Here is a 12,721-nt window from a genome sequence, read left to right as displayed (position 1 = left end):
TTGTGAATTAGTGTCAGACAGCTGGGGATAGTGAAATTGTGCCCCGAATCAAAGGGAGCATCAGGAATGGAATGTGTAGGCAGTATAGCAATTTCAATTAAGTATTGTGTCTGAAAATGGCAGCTCTGTGTTTTCACATCAAAAACAGAAACTGCTGGAAGTACTTGGTAGGTTTAGCAGCATCTCTGTAACAAGAAACTAAGATCCTTTGTCAGACTGGGTAAGAGAAGAACAAGTTAGTTTTCTGTTTAAGAGATAGTGGGGAAGGCATATGTGGAACAAAGGGAAGTGTGTGAATCCGGGTGGTTCAATGGGAACAGTTACCAAAATATTAAGATGTTTTGTCTAAAAATTGTTCTGGGACAAGCCCAGCAGGCCAGACATTACAAGAAGAATAAAGTGAACAACCAACACAATGTCAAACAGAAATGGTTAATTCTGATACAGGCAGAATGATAGCGTGAGCTACCAAGACTTGGAGAATTTGACGGAATTCCTGAACATCGTAATGTGCCAAGACAGAAGATGAGATGGTGTTTTTCAAGCATGTGTTTGGTCTTGTTGAAATGGCACAGGAGGCCACAGGTAGAAAGGTTGGAGAGGGGAAGGTGTATTAAAGTGGCAGACAACCAGAATCTCACAGTTACTCCTGCAGACTTAACTTGGGTGTTCCACAAAGCAACGTAGAAGAGGCCTGATTGTAAGCATTGTACACAATACACTTGATTGGAAAAGCTGCTTCACCCGAAAGAACTATTTGGGTCCCTGCATGGGAGGGGATGCAGTGATCCAGGTTTCATTTCGTGCAGTAGCACGGGAAAGTGTCGAAAGATGAAGATTTTCACACAGGATGATGGAGGGACTCAGCGCTCTTGCCATAAGATGGGAGTTGGGGACAGAAGAGTGGACTAACGAGTCACAAAAGGAGAAATCACGATAAATGCTGATCAAGGAGGGGAATATGTGCCTGATGGAATCTTGTGAAACTCTGCTCTTGCTCTGTTCCAGGAGGAGAGGGTAGAAAAGCAACAAATAGCTGAAAAGCAGTCAAGGGCTCTGCCCATTCTGGTGTAGGGAAAGTCACTGTTCAGGAAGAAAGACCTTTCAGAAGAATTCGATAGAATATCTCATCGTCAAAGCAAATGTTTCAGAGAATGGAAAGAAGTCCTTACAGGTGGCAAAATAGAAGGAAGTTGAGTCAAAATAGCTGATGGTGGCCAACACTGACAAACAGATATAGTAAACTATTCAGTTCTAGCCAGTTAAAGTTCATTCTTGAATCAGACTGAGTGGTTGGATTGCACTTGGAGAATGTTTGCACTCCTTGGATCTACTGTATAAACAAGATCTGTAAAGAAGATAAAAGTTTGGTAGCGGGATTTGATACATCTTTAAATAAATTATTGTGATGGGTTTCCATTTATGTCATATACCTGCTTGCAAAAAAAGGACCTGAAAGAAATACAAAAACTGAAATGCAGCAAAATCTGTAATCAAGTTCAAGCAACTGGCAGCTTCAAGAAACTGACAAAAAAAAATTATTGGAAAATAAATAGATTTTAAAAAAAAACAAAATAAAAAAATTTGTGCCCACTCCCCCCCCTGCCAAAGTGGTCATTCGTCAATCACGCACTCACAAACAACTGGAAAATTTGCTTTTCCGGCATCAACCAACCCTCAACCGGGCCGGATACCAACAAGCTCTTCTCTCGCTTGTCCCTTACTCACCAAAAACCGCTTCTGTGGTTACTTCGCTCAGTGAACACTGGCTTAACAGACTCCAAAAGGTCCATACTGATTGCAAAGGTATGAATTTACAAAGGAATTTTATTAAAAAATTGTGCATATAAAATACAAATGTCTCCATTGTTCCTTCTGAGTTGTAAAGTGTAGGATTTTTTTCATAGGTCCTGATAACTCAGCATGGCCATCTGGGTAATGGAAGATTTGCTGACCCAAAGAATCAAGTCTCCTTCAAATTTGATCACGTGAGGAAGGAAAGCAGTGATATCCAGCCTATGGTGGGTGAAGCTTCAATAGAACCATGGCGGAGTGCCTTTGACCATGCAGTGCGAGCTTACATGAAAAACCACTATCCCGTCGGCATTTGCACTGTAAGTTTTTTTTTTAAAATACAATGTAATATATGTAGCAAAATTTTTATTGGTGCCAACCACTGTTTTTCTTTCCAACCACAGAGTTTGTGATTGCCAGTTAATGCTATATTAGAGGAGGGATTGGTCAAAGCCCAGTACACTGACGCTGGTATCATTGTGTTGTCTGAACATCTGTTGATACCTAACACTGATTCTGATTTGGGTGTATTTGCATACAATGCAGATAATTCCCAGCCAGTAAATAATAAATTAACATCTTCTTCCTAAACGAACTTCATTTCCCTTTCGCAACCTTAACTTTTACTCCTGTGTAGTGAAAGAGAGGGCATATATATCTAGAAACCTCTGATCTTCATATAGTAAAAGCCCTAAAATACGGACTGCTCGGGGATTGGGTCAGTCTGGATTTCCAGGATTCTCGGCTATACTTTTAAAATTCAAATTTAAGGAGAATAAACAGGTAAATTTTGATAGTTTATTAAAAAGACAGTTTTTCATATCAAATACAAAGTACAAAAAGTTAATACTTTTTCTTACATTTTCACGACTTTTGCGCAGTCGCTTATTGCCGTTGTGGCACTTATGCGTGCATGCATGCATGCACACAAAAGTTGAGAGTTTTCAAGAAGACTGGATTCTCGGGTAGTTCGGAGTTCTGGCATCCAGATTATTGGACTTTTAGTGTAATACATTCCTCATCGATCACAATAATAGCAAACTGCAAATAAATACATAGGGGTATCATATGCTGGTGAGATAAGTATTTGCAAGTAGGATCAGTTTTTATGATGGACACATCCCTAAAATAGCAGTTTCTCTTCCCTACAGATGCTGATATGCATTTCTGGAAAAATATCTTCTCCTCTACCACTGCATGTATTTTTAGCAATGATAAATTAGGACATAAACTACAGGTTGCTTAACCAGACAAATCACAGCTAATTAATTGCACAAAACACGTAGTAATACAGAAACAGACTAAAAGACGGTTGCTTTTGAAATAGAAGCTTGATAGTCTTTTTTTTGTTTTGTAGGTATATGGTAAGATAATTAATGGCCAGCAAACGATTATAGCTTGCATTGAAAGCCATCAGTTTCAACCAAATAACTTTTGGTAAGTGTTTTTCTTTAAAATGGTGAATAAAGTTCCATTCTCTAGTGCTTTTAACTCATTTTCAGCCCATTAGTTGTCACATATCAATTGAGCGGGCATTCAGATATCAACTATTCCTCATGATCTTTTTTCTTTATTGTTGCTTCGTGAAATAAGGTCAAGTATTGAACATTTGCTTCATGGCCAACTTGCCCTATCACAAATCCAGTAATGTTATTTATACTTTGAGTCAAAATGGAGATCAGTCAGATCTCTTGTTCCTAATCACTTTTCTCTGACTGCTGGACAGTATGTGCTTATCCTGTGACTATTAAAGTGTGAGCAAAACACCCATTGAGCCTACTACACCATTCAATGAGATCATGGTTCATCTCCACCTAACTGCCTTTTCCTCATATCCCTTAATTCCCACACTTCGCAAAAAATCCAACCTGATCTGAAATATATTTACCGAGGAAGCCTCCATTGCCTCAATGGGCAGCAAATTCCACGGATTCTCCATCCTCTGGTGAAAGCAGTTCCTCCTCGTCTCTGTCCTAAATCTACTACCCTAGATCTTGAGGCTTTGTTCCCAAGTTCTACTCTCTCCAACCAATGGGAATAACTTACCTACCTCTGCAGACAAGTCTCCAGACACTGTGATTGAAGTTTAAAAAAAAAACTGTAGGAGAATCTCAGCAGGGCAAATAATGTACTTTATATCGCAAATCACAAGATTGAACAAAATGTGGGCAGGTGTCCAAAAATGGTTTCTCCTTATCTTTGTTCTATAAAGTGCACTGCTTGACCTGCTGAGTTTCTCCAGCGTTGTGTTTTTACTATTAGAGCAGGGTTAAGTTGTGTATGGATGGCCTGTAGAAGCTTCTTTACAAATGAAACATCAGGTCAAATACTGGTAGAATGATGCATTCGTGAGAGAGTTGATACCAAGAATACTTTTAGTTACTAAATGATGGACTTTCATGATCGACTTTTTAAAGGAATGGACGTTGGCGATCAGAGTGGAAATTCACCATTACGCCACCATCAGCTCACCTCACTGGAGTTCTGAAGATTCAGGTATGTGTTCCTCTCTTGTTATTACTGTTATTGTATAAATTTATTTACATTAAACTCCTGGTATCTGGCTCCTATGGGAATTGGTAGATGCTGGATAAGTGTATTTTCCAGTTGTTCAAGACTCACTCTTACAATGCCTAACTAATAAACATTAAGAATAAACAGTTTGGGGGGAGTCACGTGATGGAGTAGTGGCCGGACGGTGAACTCCAGCCCTCTCCAGAAAAGTCGGGAAAAACAAGAGAAAACACAAAGGCACAGAAATAAAAGTTACAGAAAAGTGAGTATAAAGGTGGAAAGAAGATGGCGACAAAAAAAGAAAAGTCGAAAGCAACGGTAAGAAGAGAGGAAGAGAAGACAAAGGAGGAAAAAGGTGAAGGCCTTACCTGTCCGAAGAGGCCCGCTGCGGAGAGAGAAACCCGCTCCCTCAGGTCGGTAAATAATGGACTACAAAAATGGCTCGCAGAGCCGGGCAAAAGTGCGCAACCGCGCATGCGCGAAGTTTCGCGCATGCGCGATGCGAATGAAAAAAAACACACCGACGGGAGGGGGGACCAGCTGGGGAGTCGATCTCCACAGCCGGCAACGACAGCTGCAGAACACCTGCAGCAAGAAGAGACCACAGAAGACAATAGAAACAAGAAAGAAGAGGTGGAAAGGGCACCAAAGAAACAACAGATGGCCAACCCAGAGGAAGAAGAAGAGGAAGAGTATGGTGAAATAGAAGAAGAAAAGATAGGCAAGGTAAAGGATATACTTGCTCTTATTAAAGGATACATGGAGTCATTTAAAGAATGGCAAACACAGGAATTTAAGGATTTAAGAAAAAGAATAAACAACACAGAAGAGAAAATAATTAAAATGGAGATGACCTTAACAGAAATGGGAAAAAAAATGGACAAGATGGAAGAGCGGGCAGTAGCAGCAGAAATGGAGGTAGAAGACTTAAAAAAGAAATTGGAGAAATCTAATAAAAAAACTAAAGAGACACAAGAACTACTAGCTCAAAAAATAGATACAATGGAAAACCATAACAGAAGAAATAACATAAAGATAGTGGGCCTTAAGGAAGATGAAGAAGGCAAGAATATGAGGGAGTTTATAAAAGAGTGGATCCCTAAGACCCTAGGATGTCCAGAACTACAGCATGAAATGGAAATAGAAAGGGCACATAGAGTATTGGCCTCTAAACCACAACCACAACAAAAACCAAGATCTATTGTAGTAAAATTCCTAAGATATACTACAAGAGAAAAGGTACTGGAGAAGACAATGGAAAAAGTAAGAGAGGGCAACAAACCACTGGAGTATAAAGGGCAAAAAATCTTCATTTATCCAGATATAAGTTTTGAACTCCTAAAGAAGAGAAAAGAGTTCAATACAGCAAAGGCGATTTTATGGAAGAAAGGGTATAAATTTATACTAAAGCATCCAGCGGTATTGAAAATATTTATTCCAGGACAACAAAACAGACTATTCTCGGATCCAGAAGAAGCACGAAAATTTGCAGAACAATTACAAAAATAGACTGAGGGAGGAAGACGGGTAATGAGAGTTAAAATGATCACGACTGATATGTATGTGGGTAAAGACAAAAATAGACTGAGGGATGAAGACGGGTAATGAGAGTAAAAATGATCACGATTGATATGTATGCAGGTAAAGAGGTATAAGAGTGAATAGAGACAATGAGCATACATGAATGTATCTGTACTTAGAGGAAAATATAGATAGTATAGACAAGAATTAATAAGGGAAGGTAATGGAATAGAGAGAATAAGGAGGGAATTAAAAGAGGGACCTTTGTGACATATGAAAAGTGAAATCTTTTCTGGGGGAGGCGGGGTGGGGGGAAATAGCGGTCACTGCAAAATCAGTTGACGCTTGCGAGTGGATTCGCAAATCCAAATGGAGAGGGGAGATGTGGTTGTCCGACAAGGGATAAAGGACAACTCAGGAGGTGAAGGGGAGATTGGGGATAAATAAGATAGAAATAGGAGAATAAGGAAAATGTTAGATGTTGTAGGAATGTTGTCTTATAAAGAGTTGAAAATAAGAAAACAGAAATGGAAAAGGAGGAAAGGTAATGATGGAAAAACGGAAAGAGAAGATAAACAAAATATAAAAGGGCTACGCTGAACTATATGTCTTTAAATATTAATGAAATACATAACCAAATTAAAAGGAAGAAACTACCAAATTTAAATGAATAAATGTATTCCATTAGAAAAAATAACATATTGGTTAAGAAATAATATTGAAATATTCGAACAAGTATAGGAGCCTTACATTAAATACAATAGCGAAAACCTACCGGGGACAAACATTACCTAAGTTGATGGAAGGAGAAGGAAAGAAAAGAATGGACTCAGTAGAATTTCTGGTGTAATTTTGTTGAATGACAACATTGTCTGACTGGCTTAATGCAACCTAGATTGTATACCTAAAATGGATGAGAGGGGGGGGTGGGGGGGGTGGTTTGGGAGGAAAGGGGGGGGGAGAAAAAGTCACTGTATATGTGTGAAAAAGAAATAGTGTATATCATGGCTAATGTGATTTATGGTGTGAAAAATAAAAAAAATTTAAAAAAAAAAAAAGAATAAACAGTTTGAAAGGCAAAAATACTAGACTGTACTTGAACTGAACAAACTTCACTTGCATGAATACATAAACTTTAAAGCATTTTACTTTATTTTCAGTCACATTCTTTGAAAACATTTAACCTCTGGTGCATCTGCAGTTTCCTCCCCCTCCACAAAGCTGCCAGAAAGATGAACAGTAACATTATAGATAATTGAACCACCTTACCCCACCAAAAATTTACAGACAAAGCCTGTCACTGGGGTAACTCTTACTAAGCAGGGTTAAGGAGACACTTAAGAGAGTCACCCCAACAGCGAGAGGTCTTCATCAACCAGGTCTTCATCATGGGCGACGCTATTGCTGTTTCACACAACTTTGTTCAAACAGCTGCTATGAGCAAAGACCGACCAAGGCCCTCCACTGGCTGAATATTTGCTCCCATCATCACCAAAGGTTTATGTGTTACTTCCAAGAGGATTGACTCTTAGAATTTTAAACTTCATTTTTCCTATTATTATTTGTTATTTAACATTTATTTTCCTTTTTTTTGCTGGTTGCTTCAATTCTGGCTACCAGGAGTTTTTTGTCTATAAAGAACGAACTATATTTAACATTTCATTTCTTTCAAGGTTCATTATTATGAAGATGGTAATGTACAATTGATGAGTCACAAAGATCTCCAGGAATCCTTGCAAATCACAGTAAGGCTAAATTGATTTACCTATTGCACACACACTCAGGACAGTGTAAAGAATTTACTGGTTTTGCACATATGTTCTGGTTGTAGTGTCCAGCTTTTAATTCATCTGCTGCCTCGTGTGACTTGAAATGGCTGAATATCATAACTTGAAAATTCACCATCACTGCCTTGTGGAAACTCTTCACCTTCTCAGCAGTTCTCCTGTGACTTCCTCACTACAGTGCAGAGTTAGAGCATCAACCTTTGGCAATTCCCCAGTAGTTATACTGCCAGCTAAGCCCAGCCAACAACAAAAAAATTATTTAGTGACTTGTGTGGTTTGGATATTTGCGAATGCCGGAAACCTCTGTGAACATTCAAATTCTCTTGATAGCATTTAATGCTGGTGCTAGAAGGCTCAACCAGCTACTGAAGCCTTTCTGCGGGCAGGGCTTGCTCATGTGCCACCATGCAATGCCATTTGTGGCTGGGAAGCCCTGTGCTGTGTGATTGAACACGGGGTGCTGACCAAGAAGGATGTGCACTAGTCACCTCGTCAACCCAGTAGAGAAGAAAATAACTTGGAATCAATAGCTGAATTCATGTAATTCCCTTTGTAGATGTGTGATGTCAATTCTGTGTACTTGCTACTACCCAAATATTTATTGCTGAACTTATGTTTGTTGCCAAGCCGTTCAAAACATTTTAATGCCTCCTGACTTTTTTTTCACATTTTTAGAATGAGACCCAAACTGCAAAGGAATTTGTGAAACTGATTGAAGCAGCTGAGGGTGGTTACCAGGTATGTAGCTGGCCTCTGTGTGGGTTGTTTAAAACAGAATGTTGTCTGCACCCACCTTGCAAAATTTTATTTAATATTTTAAAAATTTAGGCATCTAGCATGGTAACGGGCCCTTTTGGCCCACGACCCTGGGCCACCCAATTGACCTACAACCCTGGTGTGATTTCGAACATGGGGAGGAAACTGGAGAACCCAGAAGGAACCCACGCAGACGTACAAACGCCTTACAGACAGCATCGTATTCTAACCCCAGTCACTGGCGCCGTAACAGCATTGTACAATCGTGCTGCACTTAATAATCTTCATAATTGTCCTTCTGTAGAAATTTTGCCTGCCTCTAACTGATAAATGATTGGTCCATTTAGTGAATATGATATCTACTTCTCAGCATTCTGAAGAGGGTAAAATTAACTTGTGACATGGTGGGGGGCGGGGGGGGGATCTTTACCACAGATATGTAATGTAAAAGGTTTACAGTGGAAGAACAGCAGATAAAAATTGGTGTCTTGTGATGGTCTGTTATCAACGTGAAATGCTATAAGTTCTAATGTATAGTTAGAGCTCAAATTTTGCGGTATCAGTTTATCTCACTGGGAAGAAAATGAAAGTGTGATGGAAAGTCTTTGGGAGCACGAAAATAAATAAAGCTTCCACTATTGTCACATTATGCTACATTTAGAATGTAACAAACATGAAATTCTTTAACTTTGTCTTCCGTAAGGAAGACAGAGAATTACCACTATGACCAGCGCCACTCACAGAAATGAGGCCCTACAGAGGAACAAACTCGCTACCCCTAGTTTATAAGACCAGTGCTCTAACCACTGAGCTATCGGAGGCTCGGTAGTGTTAGCAAGTTCAGGAAGGAACAGGTAGAATTTTCTTTTGGAAAATTGTAATGTGAAGATTCGAATGCAGTGGATTTTGCCAACATTTTGGATTTGCTCAGAAACGTTCAATTATTTTTTTTCTTCCTGCGCCTAACTTTGAAATATTTTCCCACCTTCATTATTCCAGTGAGTTTTAACGGTTCTATCTTGTTTCAGACTGCAATTTGTGAGAATTACAATGCCATGTCTGATACTACCTTCAAAGCCTTGCGCAGGAGTTTGCCAGTAACCCGGACAAAAGTCGACTGGAACAAGATCATGAGCTACAGGATTGGCCAAGAGATGCAAAGTGCTTAAAGTCAACGTGTAAAAGAGGCTTAATGTCAATGTGCAGAGAACAGAAGCGCAAGGTGTGGTCTCATGAAATTTGAGGATTGACTCTCCAGTTTCTCCTACTTTGCCTATGCTCTCCTTTTCCCAATCTCCCAGAAACCTTGACTCAGTTATCCAGTGGAACAACCTCACCATGGTTTGGTGATGAGTGAGGATTTATGAAGTGTGAGGATATTTTGACGTGTTGGGCCAAATTCTGATTGCTCTTTATTCCTTCCCCCCCCCCCCTGTGGATTTGTAGTAAATCAAAGTCTAAAATGCAGTTGCTTTCTGGAAGTGTAGGTGACAGAACAATTAGCTTGGAAATGTCATTATGCTGAGCGGCGAAGTTAGAGTTCAAATTCATTTTGAGTTCATAAAGCTTCTTGAAAGGGTAGCTGATAATTCTCAAGCACTGCAGGTTTAGAATTTCAACTCCTGACTCTTTTATTTTGCCTTTTGTGAGGCCACACCTCATCCTCATGCCCAACAAGGCAGGATGGTGCAGCATTTTTTTAAAAAATCCAGAAAACAGCCGTGGAGGCTCTGCTTAAAGGTACTGCTTGTCTGAAGGAAGCATGAAGCAAACAGCATTCGGTGTCATTGTCTCTCTTCTGCTCTACTCCCTCATTTAACAGCTTTAAACAATTTTCATCATTTGTGTCTTTAATCATTATATTGTGCATTCTTCTATTGGCTGAGGGTTCCACTATGTAAGCTATGTTGACTAACATATTCTAGGTCAATCTTGTGCTTTTTCTGTGCATTGGCTAACTGGAGTTGTATATACAGCAAGGAACTGGAAAATCAGACTGGAAGGTTGCTTTGTTGAGGAGGATTAGAGAGGTAAAGGAGTGGGGAAAAATGGACAATTCACCATACTGATCTTCCTCTCGCACTTGTTTTACCTCATTTTTTGATATACAGTAACTTAAACCAATGCAGAAAATGCACCAGCAGGTAGGGATAGTAACTTGCTCCTTGGTTCAATAATAGTAACTGAAAGACCCAAACTTTGCTGATTGATTGAAAGAAAATATAATGGGATGATAATACAATCAAAGTATTGAAGCACCAACCCCTTCAGAACACCTGCCTCAGTCCATGATAGCTCACCAAGGTGCTATGATGAAACAATTTCAGCTGCATTCCTGAATGGGGAGGGAAAGAGACACCGAGTACAATACTGGCTGGTATCGGAGTTTGAGTGTTCTTCCTCGGCCCTGGACTAGTTGATTTAAAGTTAATCCATTGGCCACTCACTGTTACATTTTATGATCGATTAATGGGTACCAGAATGGGAAGGAGAAGTAAAATGCAGAAACAGGACTTGAGGAGAACTGCTGCAAATTAAATTGCAGCTATTTAGGTGTTCATTTTTTTTTGTACTGTATTAACTTGCACAGGAACAAATGCAAAGCAAAGTCAATGGAACGAGTGGCAGGCTAGTATTATCCACACCAATATTTTTACAGAATTCTATGCTGATAAGATTTTTTTTTAAAAAAGTTGTATAGCTCCCTTTCTCTTATTCTCCAAAAAGGCTTTGCTTTTTATCTTAAAATGTTTTGTACTGTATTTTTGCTTTTATTAAATCTAAAATGCAATTTTTTTAGTCCTACACTGCCAGTGGAATGTCAAAATTACCAAGAGGCTATTTCCTAAATCCAAGTTTAAAACAGTGGTGAATTTGAAGATTGAAAGATCTCCAAAGTGAAATTGTAATCAACAAGATTATCCGCTTGACGGGTAACTGCAGTTGCAAAAAAAAATGCGGAGCAATTTTTTAAAATTGATTTTGAATCTAGTAAAATTACTTTCATTTGTCATTTTCTCGGGCTGTTTTATTTCTTGCATCTCAAATGTGTCACGAGGTAAAGGTACATATGGAAAAGCTTCCATATTGTCTGCTTTTTAAATAAGCAGATCTGTAATGTCAAGACTAAGTGGTGGAGAGATGTTCATCCAGTCAGCTATGAAGCAGGCAAATGCTAAGTTTTGAGTATGGTTTTAAAATACTATGCATCATTCTGAACCATTCATGCCAGAACATTCATCAAATTTCTAGGGACCTTAGCTAAACCATCAATGGATCCTTTTGGTTGGATGAACCTTGGCGATTGTTATGGAGTTGGTTTAGATGAATTAGTGTGCATGAGGAAATGACTGAGATGCTGTCATGTGGTCTCCCTTCTTCTGGCTCTCCATCCCATAGGATGATGATGGTTGTGGGGTTTGATACTCCTCAGAAAGAAACAGCATGTGTGAGATTGGATTTTAGGTGGGTGGGGGGGTGGTGTATAGATCCAGACCCACCCTCCCGACATCCCCTCCCAGGTCCAGAAGCATGGCGAGGTCCAAGACGGAAGACGGCGGGGAGAAGTTCTGTTGCAGTGAATGGACAGACCAAGCCTCGATGCAAGGGATGCCCTTTCCGTACTTCACGTCACGAGTTTGCTAGATGGCCATTGACCCTATGAAAGGGTCTATCCCCCTTTAACAGGTATTGTTTTTCATCCTGAAGGGTGTCTAGCCACCCTCCACACCAGGCAAGCCTGGTGGGGGAGCCGGTTTTGTTGCTGAACACCTGACCATACGACAGGTAGGTAGGTAGTACTGGGTTGCATGATATTAAGTAGCACTCAGACAAGTGACCTGATGTCTGCCTTCCCTGCTATAGAAAAATAACTGAAATTGCCTTGGAGTCTCTCCATTATAACACACTGCCATCCTTGAAACCACGCAGAATAAGATGTGACAGATATGATTTGCAGATTTTAACACTGGGTTCAGTGTGGCCATTGGGACAATTGAACAACTTCACACGGAGATAGAGATGGGTATCACTTTAATACTCCAAATCATCTCAAGAGACAAACCAAGAGAAATGGGATTATGTGCCTCTGGAACACAATCCCTGGATTATGTGGCAATGGTAAATGGACACAAGACCATCTTCCCAGTCCTAGATTCAACAAACCCAGCTGAGAAAAAAAGAATGGAAATCAAATGAGAACCACATGGACCATACCTGCAATATCTTCTGAAACTCAAGATGAAAATTAGAGAAGATGGCATGTATCTATTATGCATCAACAGTAACCACTGATACGAAGAAACTTCCCAAAAATGTGAACTAGTGTGGAAAGATGAAGAAACCTATGT

General features: G+C 39.7%; 1 protein-coding gene across 1 annotated transcript in view; it reads left to right on the top strand.

The window, feature by feature from the left end:
- The window catches only part of capza1b (capping actin protein of muscle Z-line subunit alpha 1b), a 38,262-nt gene extending 26,877 nt beyond the window's left edge, over positions 1-11,385 (top strand). Inside the window, exons 5-10 of the mRNA XM_069941942.1 lie at positions 1,908-2,114; positions 3,152-3,231; positions 4,212-4,290; positions 7,503-7,574; positions 8,292-8,354; positions 9,401-11,385. Coding sequence (XP_069798043.1) covers positions 1,908-2,114; positions 3,152-3,231; positions 4,212-4,290; positions 7,503-7,574; positions 8,292-8,354; positions 9,401-9,541 — 642 coding nt within the window. The 3' untranslated portion in view covers positions 9,542-11,385. The remainder of the gene's footprint in view (positions 1-1,907; positions 2,115-3,151; positions 3,232-4,211; positions 4,291-7,502; positions 7,575-8,291; positions 8,355-9,400) is intronic.
- The last annotated feature ends 1,336 nt before the right edge of the window (positions 11,386-12,721 follow it).

This window comes from Narcine bancroftii, chromosome 5, assembly GCF_036971445.1.
Source record: "Narcine bancroftii isolate sNarBan1 chromosome 5, sNarBan1.hap1, whole genome shotgun sequence".
NCBI classification, from domain to species: domain Eukaryota; kingdom Metazoa; phylum Chordata; class Chondrichthyes; order Torpediniformes; family Narcinidae; genus Narcine; species Narcine bancroftii.
The sequence above is the reverse complement of the archived record's forward strand: the minus strand, read 5'-3'. Positions and strand labels throughout refer to the sequence as shown.